Source organism: Pantherophis guttatus, chromosome 1 (genome assembly GCF_059756535.1).
Source record: "Pantherophis guttatus breed Tessera chromosome 1, ASM5975653v1, whole genome shotgun sequence".
NCBI lineage: Eukaryota > Metazoa > Chordata > Lepidosauria > Squamata > Colubridae > Pantherophis > Pantherophis guttatus.
In genome coordinates, this window is record NC_142063.1 from 177,555,114 (window position 1) to 177,576,368 (window position 21,255).

At 39.9% G+C, this 21,255-nt stretch overlaps 1 protein-coding gene across 5 annotated transcripts in view; it reads right to left on the reverse strand.

The window, feature by feature from the left end:
- BARD1 (BRCA1 associated RING domain 1) overlaps positions 1-21,255 on the reverse strand; it is a 145,568-nt gene that overhangs the window by 112,463 nt on the left and 11,850 nt on the right. For all 5 annotated transcript variants that reach the window (XM_034433530.3, XM_034433513.3, XM_034433523.2 and 2 more), the window contains one exon: positions 14,234-15,183. In XM_034433530.3, the coding sequence (XP_034289421.2) occupies positions 14,234-15,183 (950 nt within the window). The remainder of the gene's footprint in view (positions 1-14,233; positions 15,184-21,255) is intronic.

Sequence of the window (21,255 nt, forward strand, 5' to 3'; positions counted from 1 at the left end):
AAGCAGACAAAATTGGTGCTGCCTAAAGCAGCGAGTGCGGGAAGTTCCCCAGCTCAAACTAGTAGGTTGCAAACTTTCTTGCCTCCGGCAGATACACAAGCTCAATTACAACCACAGTTACAACCACAAGCACAAATGTTAACACTTGAGATGTTTCAGGCAGCCATGAAAGAAATCAAAGAAGGTTTTAAAGAGGACATTGCATTTGCATTTAAAGGAGTCTCAGATCAAATGGAAGAAATGAAGGACATAATTAAGACAAGAAATCAACATATAAGGGAAGATATAGTCTTTGCACTCCAGGGACTGGCAAAACATGTTAGTTATGTAGAAGATAGAATTGATGAGGTTGCTCAAGCTAATGAGATTTTAGATGGTAAAGTGGAGGAATCACAAATTAAGATTGACAAAACAGAAGCTGAAATGTTGTTGACACAATATAAGATGATGGAATTTGCCGTGAGAATAAGAGGCTTGAAAGAAAACCCGAAGGAAAATCTGAAAGAGATCTTTGAAGCTGCTCTGGCACAATTTATAGGAGTGTCCAGAGGTGAACTCGAATGGCAAATGGATCGGATCTATCGTGTTAATTCATGGGTAGCTAGACAAAGGAAATTACCAAGAGATCTTGTGATTTATTTTGTTACTAGAAGGATTAGAAATGAGATTTTACAAGCTGCCTACAAAAATAAGTTGCAAGTGGCAGGACAAGAAGTTGCAGTATTTAAAGAAATACCACCCAAAATGCTGAAATCCAAGAAAGAGTATGCTTTTCTGGCAGATGAGCTGAGGAACCGACAGGTACAATATAGATGGGAAGTCCCAGTCGGATTATCAGTGGATTATGCAGGAGAGCGATATCGCCTTAATACAATTTACAAAGCAAGAGATTTTTATAGTAATATATTAAAGGCTGGACAACCACCAGTGCCAGGAGGCAAAAAAGCAAGAGAGGCGACAGAGGGAAGAAAAGAGGATCTGCAGAAGCAATTGGAAGGTGGAGCTATGAGTATGCAGGAGGAAGTACTGCAACTTTCAAGTGCTGTCCAAGCATGGGATATAGTTGAAAAACAAGAAGAAGGCAAAGATCAAAGACAAACCAGAGCAGCTACTAAACGTAAAGTTGAAGAGTTAAAAAAGTTACAAGAGCAGGCTTTATCACAAGAAGTGAATGCTGGTGTAGAAGCTGTGGGAGGGGCGAGACCTAAAAGAAAATTCCAAGAGGATTATCAAGCGGTTCTCGCCAAGCTTCGAGATTCTGAGGATGGCTTCTAGGTTCTTAACCTGGAATGTTAACGGTTTAAACTCACCACAAAAAAGGAAGAAAATATTTCACCATTTGAGACAATTTAAAAATGAAATAATATGCCTGCAGGAAATACATATAAGGACAACTGACCAAAAATATTTAATAAATACAAAATTGGGAACACATTTTGCTGCATCAGCCCCGGAAAAAAAGAATGGAATAGTGATTTACTTGAAAAGAGATTTGACGGCTAAATTAGTTGAGGCAGATCAACAAGGAAGATTTCTGGCAATTGAGATAATGATAGAAGGAAAGAAAACACTCTTATTGGGGATATATGCTCCCAATCAACAGCAAGAGAAATTTTATAAGTTGATACATACAAAATTATTACATTGGGATTATAATTCATGTATACTGATGGGAGATTGGAACGGAGTGTTAGACCCTAGTATTGATAAGAAAAGAATAGTACAATCTACAAAATTGCGATCTAGACTGCCTAAGACTTTTTTTGATATGATGGAGGATATGGAATTAAGAGACATCTGGCGTGAAAGGAATTATAGAGAACAAGATTTTACATTTTTTTCAGATAGACATCAATCCTTTTCAAGAATTGATTTTATATTAATTACAAATGATTTTTTTCCAGGGTAAAGAAGATAAAGATTTGTCCCAGAATTTTAACTGATCACAGCCCAGTTTGGATGGAACTGGAGTGTGGGGAAAGAGTTAGGAGATCTTGGCGGTTAAATGAAAACCTTTTCAGATATGAGAAAAATGTAATAGAATGTAAAAAACTAATGAAGGAATTTTTTGTTTTTAATATGAACAAGGGAACATCTATGGATATGGTATGGGATGCTAGTAAAGCATACATGAGAGGAGTTCTGATAAATATGAATAATGCTTATAGGCGTAAACAAGTGGAGAAAAAGAGGGAATTAGAAGAAGAGATTAAGAAAAAAGAAAGGGTGTTAATTGATAACCCAGGGGATAAGAAAATTAAAGAAGAGATCAGTTTATTACGTGGGCAATTTAATATGATGCTTTCAGACCAAGTGGCAACCAATCTACAATATGCTAAACATAATACTTTTTGTAATGCAAATAAACCAGGTAGATGGTTGGCATACATGCTGAGGAAAAAACAAAAATCTCGTACCATAGAGAAAATAGAGTATAAAGGTAGAGAGCTGTATCACCAAAATATGATTAAAAAGGCATTTTTAGAATTTTATGCAAGATTGTATACTGCAGACAAAATACAAGGTGTAGAGGTAGAGACATATTTGGATAGACAGAATATTCCAATAGTTACAGAGGAACAAAGAGAACGGTTAAACCAATTAATAACAGAGGAGGAGATCCTCTCAACAATTAAACAGTTAAAAACTGGTAAGGCTCCTGGTACGGATGGATTAACAGCTGTGTACTATAAATATTTACAATTGGAGATGGTTTTACCTCTTAAAGAATTATTCAATAGAATTCAGCTGGGTGAAGGGGTACCACCTTCATGGAAAACAGCTTTTATTTCGTTAATTCCAAAAGAAGATCAAGATTTGACACAACCCAAAAATTATAGACCTATATCCTTACTGAATACAGATTATAAAATATTTGCTAAGATATTGGCAAATAGGTTAATGCTAGTAATGCAGAAGATGATTCATGCTGACCAAACTGGTTTTATACAAGGTAGACAAATGAAAAATAATGTAAGACAAATTGTTGACATATTGGAACATTTGGAAAAGAATAACCAAATCCCTGCGGTGCTTATATTTCTGGATGCGGAAAAAGCTTTTGATCGATTAGATTGGCAATTTTTATTGAGAGTGGTCAATAGGATGCAATTAGGGAATTGCTTTATGCAGTCTATAAAAGCAATATATCAGGAACAGACAGCTCAGATAATTATTAATGGCAGTTTGACAGAAACTTTTAAAATTGAAAAAGGCACGAGGCAGGGATGTCCCTTATCGCCATTATTATTTATATTAACTTTGGAGTTGCTGTTAAATAAAATACGTAATGCAGATGGGATAAAGGGAATCAAAGTTAGAGATTATGAATATAAGATACGGGCATTTGCAGATGATTTGGTTATGACCTTAACTCATCCAGTGGAATCAGCAAAGGTTTTGATTGATATAATAAAACAGTATGGTCAAGTATCTGGGTTTAAGATAAACATTGGAAAAACAAAGATGATAGTTAAAAATATGACAGCTAATCAAAAAGAGGAGTTACAAAGGGTAACGGGATGTGAAATAGTTAAAAAAGTCAAGTATTTAGGAGTTTATATTGCATCTTCTAATGGTAAATTGTATAAGTATAATTATGAATTGATATGGCATAAAATACAAGTTGAAATGGATAATTGGAAAAAACTACAATTGTCCTTGTTGGGTAGAATAGCAGTTATAAAAATGAATGTGTTGCCTAGGTTTTTGTTCCTCTTTCAAATGATACCAATACTAAAAAAGGATGCCAACCTGGAAGAGTGGCAGAAAGGTATTAATAAGTTCGTATGGCAAGGTAAGAAACCAAGGATAAAATTGAAAATAATGCAGGACATACGAGAAAGAGGAGGACTGAAAATGCCAAATTTAAAATTGTACTATGAAGCAGCTGTTTTATCAGCAATTAGTGATTGGATTAATTTAACAAATGGAAGGATATTGAATATTGAAGGGTATGATCTGGTCTATGGTTGGCATGCTTATTTAGTGTATGAAAAAAGGGTGGACAGAGCATTTAAGAGTCATATACTGAGAAATGCTTTATTGCGTGTCTGGAAGAAATATCAATATAAGTTAAATGAAAAAATACCTATATGGACAGCACCCAGGCACGCAATAGAGAATACGAGTATAGAATGTAGACAGGATGTAATTACGTATAAAGATATTCTCATTATGGAGGGAGGTATATTAAAATTAAAATCTGTGAATGTGTTGAAAGAGGAGAAAATAATTCAAACATGGTTTCAATATGTACAATTACAAGCCAGATGGAGAAAAGACCAGAAAACTGGTGTTATACAAAGTGATGAAAATTTAATTAAACAAATTAGAGATCAAAGCCCAATGCATATAAAAAGATTGTATAATATACTGATAGAGATGGACTCGGAAACAGAGCTAGTTAAGGACTGTATGATAAAATGGGCGCAGAATTTTGAACAGCCAATAATGATGGAAACGTGGGAGAAAATATGGGTAACAAATGTGAAATTTACCAAAGCGCAAAATTTAAGGGAGAACTTTTATAAAATGTTTTATAGATGGCATCTAGATCCAAAAAAGTTATCTCGTATGTATCCGAATGTACAACCAAAATGTTGGAGATGTAATTGTGAGGATGCTACTTATTTTCACATTTGGTGGACATGTAAAAAGGTTAAAGCGTTTTGGATTAAAATCTGGTGGATTTTACAAAATATTCTTAAAAAGAGGTTGAAATTTACACCACAGCTGTTTCTTCTGGGTATAGTTATGGATTGTACAGTTATAGAGACTAAATTGATTTTGAATTTAATAACTGCAGCAAGACTGTTGGTGGCACAATATTGGAAGAAGCAAGATTTACCTACAATCCAAGAGTGGACAATGAAAGTTATAAATCTAGCGGAAATGGCAAAAATCTCGGCGTACCTGAAGGATCATTCAAATGAAAGATATTTAAGAGATTGGAGAAGGTGGATAGATTATATTCAAAATAAATATCGGAATAAGAAATTGCAGATAGGTTATGAATGATTATATAGATATTTAGTGTGTCCTTAAGTAATAAAGCTAGGCGGGTAATTAGGGAATTGAAGAAACAAGAGATGTGAAATGTCATAATTGTTTAGATTAGGATTGATTATGATTGTTGAAGTTTATATCCTGTAATTTGTTCTGGGAAGGGGAGGGGGGGAGGGGGGAGGTTGAGGTAGGGAGGGGGGGGGAAATATGTAAACTTTTTGTAAAACTTTTCAATAAAAAAAAAAAAAAAGAATTTTATCTGATCATAGTCCGGTGTGGATGGAATTAGAGCAGGAAAAGGGAGCTAGAAGGTCTTGGAGGCTAAATGAAAATTTGTTTAGATATGAGGAAAATGTGAAAGAATGTAAAAAACAAATGAAAGAATTTTTTGTTATGAATATGCACAAGGGTACACCTATGGAAATGGTTTGGGATGCAAGTAAAGCATATATGAGAGGAACCTTAATATATTTGAATAATAAATATAGACGTAGACAAGAAAGGAAACAGAGGGACTTAGAAGAGGAAATAAAAAAGAAAGAGCAGGCACTTATATTAAATCCATCAGATAAGAAAATAAAGGAAACAATAAATTTGTTGTGAGGGCAGTTTAATATATTGATGGCAGACCAAGTGGCAACTAACTTACAATATGCTAAACATAACACTTTTTGTAATGCAAATAAACCAGGTAGATGGTTAGCCTACTTGTTAAGGAAAAAACAAAAGCTACGTACTATAGAAAAAATAAATACAAAGGTAAAGAGGTATATCAACAAAATATGATTAAAAAAGCCTTTTTAGAATTCTATACAAAGTTATATGCTAGTGATACAATTCAAGGCAAAGATATAGACAGATATTTACAGGAGGAGAATATCCCTGTAATTACACCAGAGCAAAGGGAAGGACTGAACCAACCAATAACTTCGGCAGAAATTATTTTAGCAATTAAACAGTTAAAGGCGGGTAAAGCTCCAGGCACAGATGGACTGACAGCTGTTTATTATAAAAATTTGCAGTTAGAAATGGTAGAACCACTTAAGGAACTATTTTGCAAGATTCAAGCCAGAGGAGATGTACCCCCTTCCTGGAGAACAGCTTTTATTTCATTGATTCCAAAGGAGGATCAAGACCGTAGTCAACCCAAGAATTATAGGCCAATATCGCTTTTAAATACTGATTATAAGATTTTTGCTAAAATATTAGCAAATAGGTTAATGGTAATCATGCAACAAATGATTCATAATGACCAATCTGGATTTATAAGTGGGAGACAAATGAAAGGTAATGTAAGACAAATTGTAAACTTATTGGAATACTTGGAAAGGAACAACCAAGTCCTGCAGTGCTTATCTTTTTGGATGCGGAGAAGGCATTTGATCGATTGAATTGGCAATTTTTATTGAAAATAATAGAAAAGATGCAGTTTGGAGAATACTTTACACAATCTATTAGAGCAATATATCAGAGACAAACAGCACAAATAATAATTAATGGTGGTTTAACAGAAAATTGAAAAATTGAAAAAGGAATAAGACAGGGATGCCCTTTATCACCATTATTGCTTATTTTAACTTTGGAACCTTTATTGAATAAAATACGAGGGTCAAATAAAATAAAGGGAATTAAAATTAGACATCATGATTATAGATTAAGAGCATTTGCAGATGACTTGGTTGTTACTTTAACTCAACCAGTACAATCAGCTACAGGTTTAATGGATATAATTAGCCAATATGGACAAATGTCTGGATTTAAAATAAATAAACAAAAAACAAAGATAATAACTAAAAACATGATGGTAAAGCAAAAAGAAAAACTAGAAAGACTAACAGGATTTGAAATAGTAAAAAAGGTTAAATATCTAGGGGTATATATCACAACCTCAAATGTAAAATTATATAAAAATAATTATGAAATGTTATGGCAAAAACTACAGAAAGAGATGGAGAATTGGGGAAAACTACAATTATCTCTGTTGGGAAGAATAGCAGCAATAAAAATGAATGTTCTACCTAGGTTTCTATTTTTGTTCCAAATGATACCAATACTCAAGAAAGATGAAAATCTGACGGAATGGCAGAAGGGTATTAATAATTTTGTTTGGGCAGGGAAAAGACCGAGAATAAAGTTAAAAATAATGCGAGATATACGTGAAAGAGGAGGTCTTAAAATGCCAAATTTAAGATTATACTATGAAGCAGCTGTCCTAACAATAATTAGTGATTGGATTAACTCAACAGAAGAAAGAATATTGAACATTGAAGGATATGATTTGTTATATGGCTGGCATGCTTACTTATTATGATATTTAATGTTATTTAATATAAGTTAAATTATAAGATACCTATATGGGCAATACCCAGACATGCGATAGAGAATATAAGTGTAGAACAAAAGGTGATTATTTATAAAGAGCTTCTTAAAATGGAAAGGGGTGTATTGCAGTTAAAATCTTTAAATGCATTAAAAGAAGAAAGAATAATTCAAACTTGGTTTCAGTATGGTCAGTTGCAAGCTACATGGAAAGGAGATCAGAGAATTGGTATCATGCAGAACGAGGAAAATTTGGTAAAACAAATTAGAGACCAAGGTCAAATGCATATAAAAAGATTATACATCTTCACCCCGGACCACCCCAACGATGCCCTTGAAGTGATGTCCCGGTGTCTGGAGGCCGTGCGGATCTGGATGGGGAGAAATAGGCTCAGGCTCAACCCATCCAAGACCGAGTGGTTGTGGTTTCCGACGTCCCGATATAGTCAGTTGGCGCCATCACTGACTATTGGGGGCGAATCATTGGCCCCCATGGAGAGGGTTCGCAACTTGGGCGTCCTCCTGGATTCACGGCTGTCTTTAGAAGAGCATTTGACGGCCGTGACTGGGAGGATTTTTCATCAGGTCCGTCTGATTCGCCAGTTGCGTCCCTTTCTGGATCGGGACTCCCTACGCAGTCACTCATGCCCTCGTCACCTCCCACCTGGACTATTGTAACGCTCTCTACATGGGGCTCCCCTTGAGGAGCACCCGGAGGCTCCAACTGGCGCAGAGTGCGGCTGCGCGGGTGGTAATGGGAGCGACATGGCGTTCCCATGTAACACCTCTCCTGCGCAAGCTGCACTGGCTCCTGGTGGTCTTCCGGGTGCGCTTCAAGGTTTTGGTTACCACCTTTAGAGCGCTCCATGGCTTAGGACCTGGTTATTTACGGGACCGCCTACTACCACCAATAGCCTCCCACCGGCCGGTACGCTCTCATAGAGAGGGGCTCCTCCGGGTGCCATCAGCGAAACAATGTCGACTGGTGGCCCCCAGGGGGAGAGCCTTCTCTGTGGGGGCACCTACTATCTGGAACAAGCTCCCACCGGAGATACGGAGGATCCCGGATCTGCACACCTTCCGCCGCGCTCTTAAGACTTTTTTATTCCACCTGTTTGGCTGTTCACCGCCCTGAGTCCTTCGGGAGTAGGGCAGTATATAAATCAAATAAATAAATAAATATAATAATAACAATAACAATAACAATAATAATATAATGTATTGATAGAAATAGATTCAGAAACGGAATTAGTTAAGGATTGTATGATAAAATGGGCACAAAGCATTCAGGAACCAATAATGATGGAAACTTGGGAAAAAATATGGGTTAGAAATGTAAAATTTACGCAAGCCCAAAATTTAAGAGAAAATTTTTATAAAATGTTTTATAGATGGCATTTAGATCAGAGTTAAAGCATTTTGGATTAAAATATGGTGGATTATCCAAAATATTCTTAAAAAGAAGATAAAGTTTACTCCACAATTGTTTTTGTTGGGTATAATTACAGATTGTACAGTTATAGAGACTAAATTGATTTTAAATTTAATAACTGCAGCTAGACTTTTGGTGGTGCAATATTGGAAGGAGGAAGATTTGCCTACTATTGAAGAATGGACAATTGTCCTTGTTAGGTAGAATAGCAGTTATAAAAATTAATGTTTTACCTAGGTTCTTATTCCTCTTTCAAATGATACCAATACTAAAAAAGGATGCCAACCTGGAAGAATGGCAGAAAGGTATTAATAAGTTTGTATGGCAAGGTAAGAAACCAAGGATAAAATTGAAAATAATGCAGGATACACGAGAAAGAGGGGGGTTGAAAATGCCAAATTTAAAATTATATTATGAAGCAGCTGTTTTATCAGTCATTAGTGATTGGATTAATTTAACAAATGGAAGGATATTGAATATTGAAGGGCATGATTTGGTTTATGGTTGGCATGCTTATTTAGTGTATGATAAAAAGGTGGATAGAGCATTTAAGAGTCATATATTGAGGAATGCTTTATTGCGTGTCTGGAAGAAATATCAATATAAGTTAAATGAAAAGATACCTGTGTGGACAGCTCCCAGGCACGCAATAGAGAATACGAGTATAGAAAGTAAACAGGACGTAATTACATATCTAGATATTCTTAATATGGAGGGAGGTATACTAAAACTAAAACCTGTGAATGTGTTGAAAGAGGAGAAAATAATTCAAACTTGGTTTCAGTATGTACAATTACAAGCCAGATGGAGAAAAGACCAGAAAATTGGTATTACACAAAGCGATGAAAATTTAATAAAACAAACTAGAGACCAACGTTTAAGGCATATAAAAAGATTGTATAATACATTGATAGAGATAGACTCGGAAACAGAGCTAGTTAAGGATTGTATGATAAAATGAGCGCAGAATTTTGAACAACCAATAATGATGGAAACCTGGGAAAAAATATGGGTAACAAACGTGAAATTTACACAAGCGCAAAATTTAAGGGAGAACTTTTATAAAATGTTTTACAGATGGCATCTAGATCCAAAAAAGCTATCTCGTATGTATCCAAATGTGCAACCAAAATGTTGGAGATGTGATTGTGAGGATGCCACATATTTTCATATTTGGTGGACATGTAAAAAGGTTAAAGCGTTTTGGATAAAAATTTGGTGGATCTTACAAAACATTCTTAAAAAGAGGTTAAAATTTACACCACAGCTGTTTCTGCTGGGTATAGTTACGGATTGTACGGTTATAGAGACTAAATTGATTTTGAATTTAATAACAGCAGCAAGACTGTTGGTGGCACAATATTGGAAGAAGCAAGACTTACCTACAATCCAAGAATGGACAATGAAAGTTATAAACCTAGCGGAAATGGCAAAAATCTCGGCGTACTTGAAGGAACATTCAAACGAAAGGTATCTAAGGGACTGGAGAAGATGGATAGATTACATCCAAAATAAATACCGGAATAAGAAGTTGCAGATAGGTTATGAATGAGTATATAGATATTTGGTGTGTTTTTAAGTAATTAAGTTAGTAGGGTAATTAGGGAATTGAAGGAACAAGAGATGTTGAATGTTATAATTATCTAGATTAGGATGGATTATGATTGTTGAAGGTTATACCCTGTAATTTGTTCTGGGAAGGGGGGGGAGGTGGGTGGCTGGGAAGGGGAGGGGGGGTGGCAGGGAAGGGGGGGAATTATGTAAACCTTTTGTAAAACTTTTCAATAAAAAAAAAGAATGGACATTAAAAGTAGCGAATCTGGCAGAAATGGCGAAGATTTCAGCATATTTAAAAGATCACTCACAAGAAAGATATATATCGGAATGGAGAAAATGGATTGATTATATTCAAAACAAATATCGGACTAAAAAGTATCAAATAGCTTATGAATGAATAGAAAAATTAAGAGTAATTTAGTTAAGTAAAAGGGGAGTTAAAGTGTGAAGGGGGGGATAGGAATCCTTAGTTAATTAGCTTAGTTTAGCATATGATTGTTAATTGTTATACCCTTTATTTTGTTCTGGGAAGTTGGGGGGGTAAGGAAGGGGGGGTGGGGAAATACTTGTAAAAAAAAATTTTTTCCCTTTTTTGTAAAACTCTTTAATTAAAAAAAAAGAAGAAGAAAATCTATACAGCCAAAATGAGCAAAAACCTTTCACCGATGTGTTGGAAATGTGAGGCTATGCCAGGGACTTTTTATCATATGTGGTGGGAATGCCAGAAAGCCAGAGACTTTTGGCACCAGATAAAAGAATGGCTGAAAGAGATGTTAATGCAAAATATTGAGTTAAAGCCAGAACTTTTTTTACTGGGTATTACAAAGGATAAATATAACAAGGGAACAATATACCTAATGTTACATATTCTAACAGCAGAAAGATTGGCCTTCGCGCAAAATTGGAAAAATAAAGAGACCCCCTCAGAAGTAGTAGTATTAGCTAAGATATTGACTTGTGCTGAAATGGACAGGTTGACTCTAGAACTCAAAGATAAGAGCAAAATGGAATATTATGAAATCTGGAATAAAATGTATTATTGGTTGGAGAGGAGGAGGAATGCTGGGATAAAGAATTATTGATAAATTGAAAGTTTAGAAATCTTTACGTTAATATTCTGTGACAGAGGAATGGAATTGGGATTGATGTAACCTTCACAGATGAAAGAATCTATGTGTTTGAATTGTGATAGATGATATATACTTGTATAGCGAAAAGGAACTGTATTTGTTGCAAGGTAAAACTTGACGGAAATGTTTATACTGGAAAAGTCACACCATGTCCAATGATTTTAATTGTACTATTAATAAAAAACTTTAAAAAGAAGAAGGATGGAAGGCTGAGTCAACCTTGATCCGTTCAGAATCGATCTCCTGAGAGTGAACAGCCTACAATACTGCATTCTAACCACTATGCACCACAATATATTAAGGGTATAATAAAATGTATATGGAGCTTGTCCTTGTCCATCTGATACAGGAAACAGCAGAAGCAGGAACAAACAGGTAAGCAATAGGCAGCTGTTTATTTATTTATTATTTATTTATTTTATTAATTAAGCTTATATGCCGCCCTCTCTCCGGAAAGGACTCAGGGCGGCTCACAGCAATAAAAACAGATAAAATCAATATTAAGTGTTAAAAACCATTAAAACTCCCCTTAAAACCCCTTCAGTCCAATCCGGCCTGGTGAAATAACCATGTCTTAAGGTCACAGCACGGAAAGAATGCAAGTCAGGGGCCACCCGGAGCTCCAGGGGGAGTTGATTCCATAAGGTAGGTGAAAGCCCGTTCCCTAGGAGTTGCCAGACGACACTGCCTGGCCGACGGCACTCCCAGGAGGCCCTCCCTGTGGGAACACACCGGGCGATGGGAAGCTGTCACTGGCCGCAGATGGTCCATCAGGTACCCCGGGCCTAGGCCATGTAGGGCTTTATACGTAATAACCAGCACCTTGAATCTCATCCGTTGCTGTTGCTGAGAGCATACTTCCAGAATAGGGAAATCTCTCCAAATACTTTTCAGACAGGTATGTCCCAAGGAAGCCTGTTAACATTTTCCTCTTATGCAAGATATGAAACTATTTTGGTTCCTTTGATATTGTAGAAGGAACATTGATATTTAACCAGTGACAGTGAACAAAGAAGTACAGTGAATTGCTCAGCTATGACTCTCAACCTGTATTTAAAGGAGAAAAACATGCATGTCTCTTTCCTCTTAATCAAGCGAGTGTACACAGTTTCTACCCTTTTTCATAGATTAGAAAACGTGAATATTTGTCTAGGATCATACAGGAAGAACCAAGAAAAATACACTACTTAGAACTTCTACTTCATTTTTCTTATCTAGTACAGTTGCAAAACAAATACATTACATAGCTTTATGTGAATTTTCTTCCAAAAAATAAAGTATTAAAAAAATAATGACTGCTCACATTTCTCACTTCCACCATTACAGGTAGTCCTCGACTTACAACAGTTCATTTAGTGACTGTTCAGTTATAACGGCAGTGGAAAAAGTGACTTATGACCAATTTTCAGTTACAACCTTTGCAGCATCCCCATGGTCATGTGACAAAAATTCAAATGTTTGGCAACTGGTTCATATTTATGATCTTTGCTGTGTCCCAGGATCATATGATCACCTTTGGCAATCCTCTGACAAGCAAAGTCAATGGAGAAGCCAGATTCACTTAACAACCGGGATACTAATTTAACAACTGTAGTAATTCACTTGGCAACTGTGACTTGAAAGGTCGTAAAATGAAGCAAAATTCACTTAACAAATGTTTCATTTAGCAGCATAAATTTTGGGTTCAATTGTGATAAGTCGAGGACTACCTGTACATTTTTCTTCAAAATACAGTTATATTGCAAATCTGAAGGAAACAGATTTTCATTAAAAGAAAGCGGCTATACCAAATGGTTTTCTAGAATATCTATAGTACTTTAGCCTCTTTCTTTATAAATAACTCTGTGAAAAAAAGTCCAGGTGTTATTTTCTTGTGGCATTTTAATTATTTTAGAATGCTGTTTCAATTAACCAAAACAATAATTCCATCTAAGTAGATGCAACTTCATCATACAATTTTGAATAATGAATAATTAAAAATCTATTATTTAGCTAGGGAATTTATATGCAACAACACATAGATTCTATTTCCAATTAAAAGAAAAATATTTGTTCTCTTGGACTTGTAATGCTTATTGGAACAGCAGATAGAACCAAGGGAGAGCATCCTTCTCATTGGCAATATTTTCGTATCATGTACTCTCTGAGGACAGATTAGTGCCCAATCTTTTGCCTTCAGGAATTGGTAAAAAAAATTCTTTTCTGTAGGGAATGACAATTGAACATTTAATTAGGGTTGCTTCTGACACCAAGATTATGCAAATTTTTACAACGCACAAGAACAAGTAATAAGCATCTGAAGAGCTGAGGTGGCACAGTGGTTAGAATGCAGTACTACAGGCTACTGCTGACTGCAATTTGGCAATTCAAATCTCACCAGGATCAAGGTTGACTCAGCCTTCCATCCTTCCGAAGTCGGTAAAATGAGGACCCAGATTGTTGGGGGCAATATGCTGACTCTGTAAACTGCTTAGAGAGGGCTGTAAAGCACTGTGAAGTGGTATATAAGTCTAAGTGCTATTGCTATCTCTCTTCTAATGACTGAAACATCCTTACACGCATTCCTAATATTGAAGAGCATTTCTTTTCATGACTACAATATCCACAGAACACCAAAAGAAAGCACATACTGTGCATATACTATAATCCAGTATCTCTGGAAAATAAAGGATGTGGACTGTTATATGAACTTAATGATTTAGAAATATCTCTTACTCTTCTGTAATAGAGAAATAGAAAAGTTGTTATTTTACTGAGAAAAAATATTCCAGAGAAGAGATTAGTTTACCTCAATAGAAGTAGTATGAAGTAAAGACTCCCCTTTATGGTTTCTCTTGGCTGATAAGTTTTTGGAAAATTTCTTGAGGAATGCCTCCTTTTTAGCACAATTTCTGGACCCTTTTGGAAGTTCTGGATCACTGGCATATGCAAAGTCTTCCAAGTTCCTTAGGGGTGATGTGATTCCAGGCAATGTCAGAGATGGGGAAGAAACTGCACAGTCCCTAAGGGGAAAGGCTGCCACAGAATTCCCAGGCAACTGCTCTGAGGCCTTTTTGAGCAATCGTGACTTCTGGTGGGTAGTCCCCTCTTTTGTTTTGTGACACTTAGGCAAAGAAATGGGAGAGCCAGCAAACTGCCTGTCACACTTTAACTGAGTTGTTTCCTTTGCCAAGGAAAACCACTCTTCAGAAGTCAGATCTCCCCCAAAAACGTTAGGCATAAGAGAAAAGTTGCAATTGCTACACTTCTCTTTAGGTTTCACAGGTCTACCATTCCTGGGTGAGAGTTCACCTGCATTCTCTGCAAGCTCTGTCCCGGTTATCAGCCTCAACCCTGAGGTATTTTTTGAGCCAGAACTGGGGATTGGGTTTTTGCTTTGCTTTGCTACATTATACCTTTCACTGGAGTTTTCCTGCTGGTTCCTGAAGGTGTTCCCCTGTTTGCTGAAGTCTTTTAAAGTCTTTTTTCTTAGCTCCTTCTTATATTCCTGATGAGGTGTCTGTTCCTCTCTGAAAGGCTTCTCATGAGGAGGTGAAGAAACAAAGTCATAGATGGAGGTTAAGTTACAAGACCCGCTGTCCTTGACTGATTGCTTCAGCTGCTCTAATTTCTTTGGGCTTGTCTTCAGGGTGAATTTCATCCTCCTACTATGAGGACTGAAACTCATTTTGATTTGTTTCCTTTTAGCTTCTGCCTCTCCAACTTTCTTTCCCAAAGCAGACAAGTTATCTTTACGATCTGACAAGGAAACAGAAGGAAGAAAAAACATTTAGTTTTACCGTATTTTCCGATGTATAAGATGACTGGGCATATAAGACGACCCCCGACTTTTCCTGTTAAAATATAGGGTTTGGGCTATACTCGCCGTATAAGACTACCCCTCTTCCAACGCACACCAAATAAAAATTAAAAAACATCAACTGGCTCACCCACAATGTAAAAGCAGATGTGCTAGACCCAAGATGGCCCCTGCAACAAGCAGGAACCTCACACAGCCACAAAAAGCCCAAAAAAACAACTTTCACACTTTACACACACACAACACAACACAACTGGCTCACCCACAATGTAAAAGCAGCTGTGCTAGATCCAAAATGGCCCCTGCAACAAGCAGGAACCTCACACAGCCACAAAAAGCCCAAAAAAACAACTTTCACACTTTACACACACAAAATTCCACATACAGCTTTGTGAGATTTTGTGTGTTTGTGTAGTTAGAGTGAAACACTACAGAAACACACTAAATCTCAGAAAGCTGCACAAATATTATTTTATTTTATTTTATTTTAATTTTTATACGAAAACTAAATTTAAAACTTCCTAAACTTTAAATGGCTAGGTCTAAAAAAGAACTAAAAAAAAACCCCAAATAACTATTTTTTTAAAGCTCCCAAAGGGGAAAAAAACTTACCCAATAGAACAGGGGTCTCCAACCTTGGCAACTTTAACACTTGTAGACTTCAACTCCCAGAATTCCTCAGCCAACTTTATTTTGCTGGCTGAGGAATTCTGGGAGTTGAAGTCCACAACTCCCTGCCTGCTTGTTTGCAGGCAGGGAGTGGCTTGCTGATGGAATGGATTCAGGCAAGCGAAGCAAGGCAAGCGTTGCAACTAGCAGCTAAGGTAAGCAAGCTGGAGGAGGAAAACTTTTTTCCTTTTACATGGCTCTGGCGATCCCAGCTGCGTTGCCTGATTAGCAGGCAACGCAGCTGGGATCGTCAGAGCTTGGATCGCCAGAGCCATGTAAAAGAAAAGTTTTTTCCTTTTACATGGCTCTGGTGATCCCAGCTGAGTTGCCTGATTAGCAGGCAAAGCTGGGACCGTCAGAGCTTGGATCGCCAGAGCCATTTAAGGCTCGTCAGAGCCTTTCGGGCTGGTCTGCCTGGTTACAGGAGAACGACACCCGGCGTATAAGACGACCCCCGACTTTTGAGAAGATTTTCATGTGTTAAAAAGTCGTCTTATACGCCGGAAAATACGGTATATACACTATAACAATATTAGCTCTTATTGGTGGGATTATTTGTATCTGCATTGTTTCATTTAAGGCTGCAGTTATGATGAAATGCTTTTTCCATTCCAAAAATCTGTCATGCTTTTTGTATACAAACATTTCCTTCTAATTTCTCCACAGTTTCTTATCATGTTTGGGTATAATATCTGACCAAAAATTCTGCAAAAATCAGAAGAGTTCCACATAGAGCGCTAGTTTCCAAGCAGTTATATCACAATTCAGCACTATAGAGAGGAGTATTATGGTTACTCATAGTACAGTACATCCTGTTCTTCCTCTTCTTACTGAGATAACTTTCAGATTTGCAGAAAACATGTTGCCATTATGTTAAACTAAGATTTGCCTCAAAACAAAGATCAAAGCAGCATAGAATTCAGTGGTAGAAACATTCTTTACCTACAGAAAATGAGTTTTGATATTGAAATATGAAATTATTTTAAAAATTTGAATCCATTGAGACTAACTGAATGGATGTTGGTCTTACCTGATACGTCCTTTCTCTGGGAGGAGGAAACGGCAGTCAGACATGGGAAGCACTCCGTCTGCGTAGCATAGGACCGAGTCTGCAAAATTTGAATAACTCCGCCCTCTGCCTGTATCTCCCAATGTTTCAGCGAGGACGCTGATGCAGACTGATGTGTCTTCCTGAAACAAGAGAGAGTTAAAAATCCACCCACCCCTCCAATAACCAGGGTGGGCTCACTGCCGTTTCCTCCTCCCAGAGAAAGGACGTATCAGATAAGACCAACATCCATTCTCCTAGTCGAAAGGAAACGGCAGTCAGACATGGGACATACCACAGCTGCTTGTCCCCTGGGAGGGATGAAAAGAGGCCCGTCATCTCCCATCGACATGGACGGGCTGAAGGACGTGACATCCAAAGGACGCATCCGCTGAGAAGAACGAGTCCACTCTGTAATGCCAGATGAACGGCATAAGACTTGTCCAGGTGGCAGCCTTGCAGATCTCCTCCAATGAAGCCTGAGTAGCCCAGGCAGCAGAAGTAGCAGCGCTCCTGGTCGACTGAGCCGTAATGCCGCGAGAGATAGGCAAGGATTGCTGTTGGTAAGCGGTGGAGATAGTAGCCCTGATCCACCGACCCAGCATAGGTCCAGTGGCCTTGGCGCCTATAGATGCTGGTTGGTAAGAAATAAATAAGGATTCAGTCTTTCGGAGGTCAGATGGGCGATGTAGATCTTGAGCGCCCGTCGGACGTCCGGGATGTGCCAGGAGCGTTCCAAACGGTGAGTTGGGAGAGGGGAGAAATTGGGTAGGACCAACTCCTGAGCCCAGGGAATTAACCTTCGGGATGAAGGCAGGGTCGAGGTGGAGAACCACCCTATCCGGGTGGAAGATGCAGAGATCCCGGCACGTCGATAGGGCAGCAAGCTCTGAGATGCGCGGAGCCGATGTGATAGCAACCAAAAAGGCAACTTTGAAAGAAAGAAAACGAAGAGAAACAAGGCGGAGAAGCTCGAAGGGAGAGGTTGTCAGGGCTGTGAGAATCTTGTTTTTTTGTTTTTTTGTTTTTTTTTTTAATTTGATTTATATGCCGCCCTTCTCCGGAGACTCAGGGCGGCTTACAATGTGCTAAGCAATAGCCTTCATACTTTTATATATTTATACAAAGTCAGCTTATTGCCCCCACAAACTGGGTCCTCATTTAACCTACCTTAGAAAGGATGGAAGGCTGAGTCAACCTTGAGCCTGGTAAGATTCGAACCTGCAGAAATTGCAGGCAGCTGTGTTAATTACAGGGTGCATTAAACCACTGTACTACCAAGGCTCACTGTTAAGGTCCCATGTGGGAAAACAATGGACAGTCAGAGGCCGCAGGTTAGAGGCACCACGCAGAAAGTGACGGATGACCGGATGCCTGGACACTGTTGTGGGAGAGCCGCATGTCAAGACCGAGGAAATGGCGGCAATTTGACATCGGAGAGTATTGGATGCCAAATCCGAGTCGAACCCCTCTTGAAGAAATCGCAAAACGTGGACGATCTACGCCGAAAGAGGCAGAACCAACGACCGGTGGCACCAGGACATGAAAGAAGCCCAAGTAGCATCATAGATATGATTAGTGGAAGAACGGTGAGAGGCTTGGATGGTGGAAATCACATGGTCGGATACCTGAGGTCCCCTCAGCAGACACCGCTCAATCTCCAAGCAGTCAAGTGGTACCAGGTGGGATCCGGGTGTCGCAGGGACCCCTGTGTGAGGCTGATCCGATCGTCAAGAATGCTCCAGGGTGTTACCACAGATAAGGATACCAAGTCCGCGTACCAATGCCTCCGGGGCCAGCGGGGGGCTACGAGAATGAGCTCTGCCCATTCCTCCAGTAGCTTCCGGATAACTCTGGGAATCAAAGGGAAGGGAGGAAAAGCGTACAGTATCCCCGAAGGCCAAGGGCTGCGGAGAGTGTCCGTGGCCTCCGCCCTAGGGTCCAAGTATCTGGAATAATACCTCGGAACCTGATGGTTGGCGGCCGATGCAAATAGGTCCATCAAGGGAAGGCCGAAGCGGGATGCGATCTCCTGGAAGATAGGAGCAGTTAGACTCCACTCTGTGTGGTCCAGCTGATGGCGACTGAGGGCATGTGGTCTGCATGAATAGAACTGAGGTGAGCTTCGGCCCAAAGACCCAGCAACAGGGCTCCCCTCATCAGGGTGTTTGAGTGAGTGCTCCTCATCTTGTTGATGTGGGCCTTTGCCGTCACGTTGTCTATGAGGACAAGAATGTCGCGAGCCTCCACCGCGTCCTGGAAGTGGAGGAGGGCCAGACGGATGACCCGTAACTCTAAGAGGTTGATATTGAGATGCTGTTCCGCGGATGACCACTGACCTTGCACTAGACAATGATCCAAGTGAGCGCCCCAGCCCGAGAGGCTGGCGTCCGTAGTGAGGAGTATCCGCACCGGTTCCCAGAAAGGGCAGGCCCTTGATATCACTGAGGAGGTCCATCACCGGAGATAGTCGACTAACTCGGGAGGCAGGGCCACCGTGGTCCGTTCCGTGTTGGAGTGGACCTTCTGATGGGGCAGAAGGAACCATTGCAATTCCCTTCTGTGGAGGCAAGACCGAGGAACAACACCGAAGGTTGAGACCATCTTGCCTAGAAGGCAGGACAGTCCCAGAACCGAGGAAGAACGATCCGTGACGCATCGTTGAGCGAGGGAGCGCAGACTGGATTGGCGGTCCAGAGAAAGGGAGACTGTGGATGCCACTGTATCAATGACTGCCCCCAAGTGTTGGAGACTAGTAGAGGGGTTCAGATGGCTCTTGGCCCAATTTATGGAAAATCCATGGCTCTGAAGCATGTGGATGGTTGTACGGTGAGCGGCATGGATGGAAGAGGATTGGATAAGGATATCATCTAAATTAAATTGAATTCTAATGGGGAGGGAACGGAGGTGGGTGACAAGGGCACCATAATTTTGGTAAAAACCCGGGGGGCAGAGGAAAGGCCAAAAGGCAAGGCTGAGAATTGATAATGCCCCCCACGGTAGTGGAAACGAAGGTATTGATGGCAAGAGGGGTGAATAGGTACATGGAGATAAACCTCCGCCAGATCAATGGAAGAAAGAAAATCCCCCGGCCTAATGGTATTGAGGATGGTGTGAAGGGTGTGCATCTTGAACCGGCGGTATATGACGTACCGGTTCAGAATCTTGAGATCTAAAATGGACCTCCACCCACCCCCCAAGGGTTTCCTCACTAGAAACAAACAGGAACAGAACACCTTCCCACACTGGTCGGAGGGGACCCTCTGAACAGCCTTAATGGCGATGAGGTGTTGGATGGCCAAGGACACCAAGGCTCGTTTGGCGGTGTCCCGGGAAACAGGACAAGTGAGGAAGACATTCGGAGGGGGGGAATGGAACTCGATAGATAGACCAGAAAGGATAGTGTCCCTAACACATGCATCTGACATGGAAAGGTCCCAGTGGCCGGCGAAAAGCGCCAGACGACCCCCTATGGGGGCACCGGATGCAGAATTATCTGGTTCTAAGAAAAGGCCTGCCCTTGCCACCCCGAAGGGGACGTTTGGAAGAGGACCTGTTGCCCTGTCTGACCTGAGAGTCTTGCGGCTGAGGTCTGGACTGAAAGGACCGTTGGTAGTGAGACTGATAGAGGCCGGTGTCAGAAGCCTGAAAGGGCTGGGGCTGCACGTAAGGAGAGTATCGAGAATCGCTACGTCGAGAGACGGAAGGTAAGATCTTGCACCAATCTCTGGTTTTGATGAGCAGAGGTTCCAAGGGTGGCCCAAATAAGGAGTCAGCCGAATAGGGGGATGAAGCAAGCTGCCATTTGCTCCTGACATCCGCTTGCCAATGACGGAGCCATAGAAGACGGCGGGAGGTGATGGTCGATCCGATGGTTTTGGCCGCGAAGTGAGCGGAATTCAAGGTGACATCTGCCGAGTACTCCAAGGCGGCCATGATTTTGTTTAGATCCTGATGAGTCCTTGTGTCCGAAGGCGGAAGCTGGTCCTGAGCCAAAGGAGAGATGCGCGATTGAAGAACGATGCTGATGTGGCCGTCCGAATGGCCCAGGCCGACGATTGGTGTGCCTTAATCATGGTCTTCTCGGCCCACTTATCTCCGGGACGAAGATACTCCTCTGGGGAACCCGTGATCCGGGTAGCAGATGTAAGGGCAGCAATGGGGGCATCCACGGGAGGTACCTGCAAAATGGTAGACAAAGCTGGAGCCGATTGATAGAGGCTCTTGTCCAGACCATTCAGTGCCAGACCGGAGCCTGGAAGGGACCACTGCCGTTGAATGACATCTGTGAAAA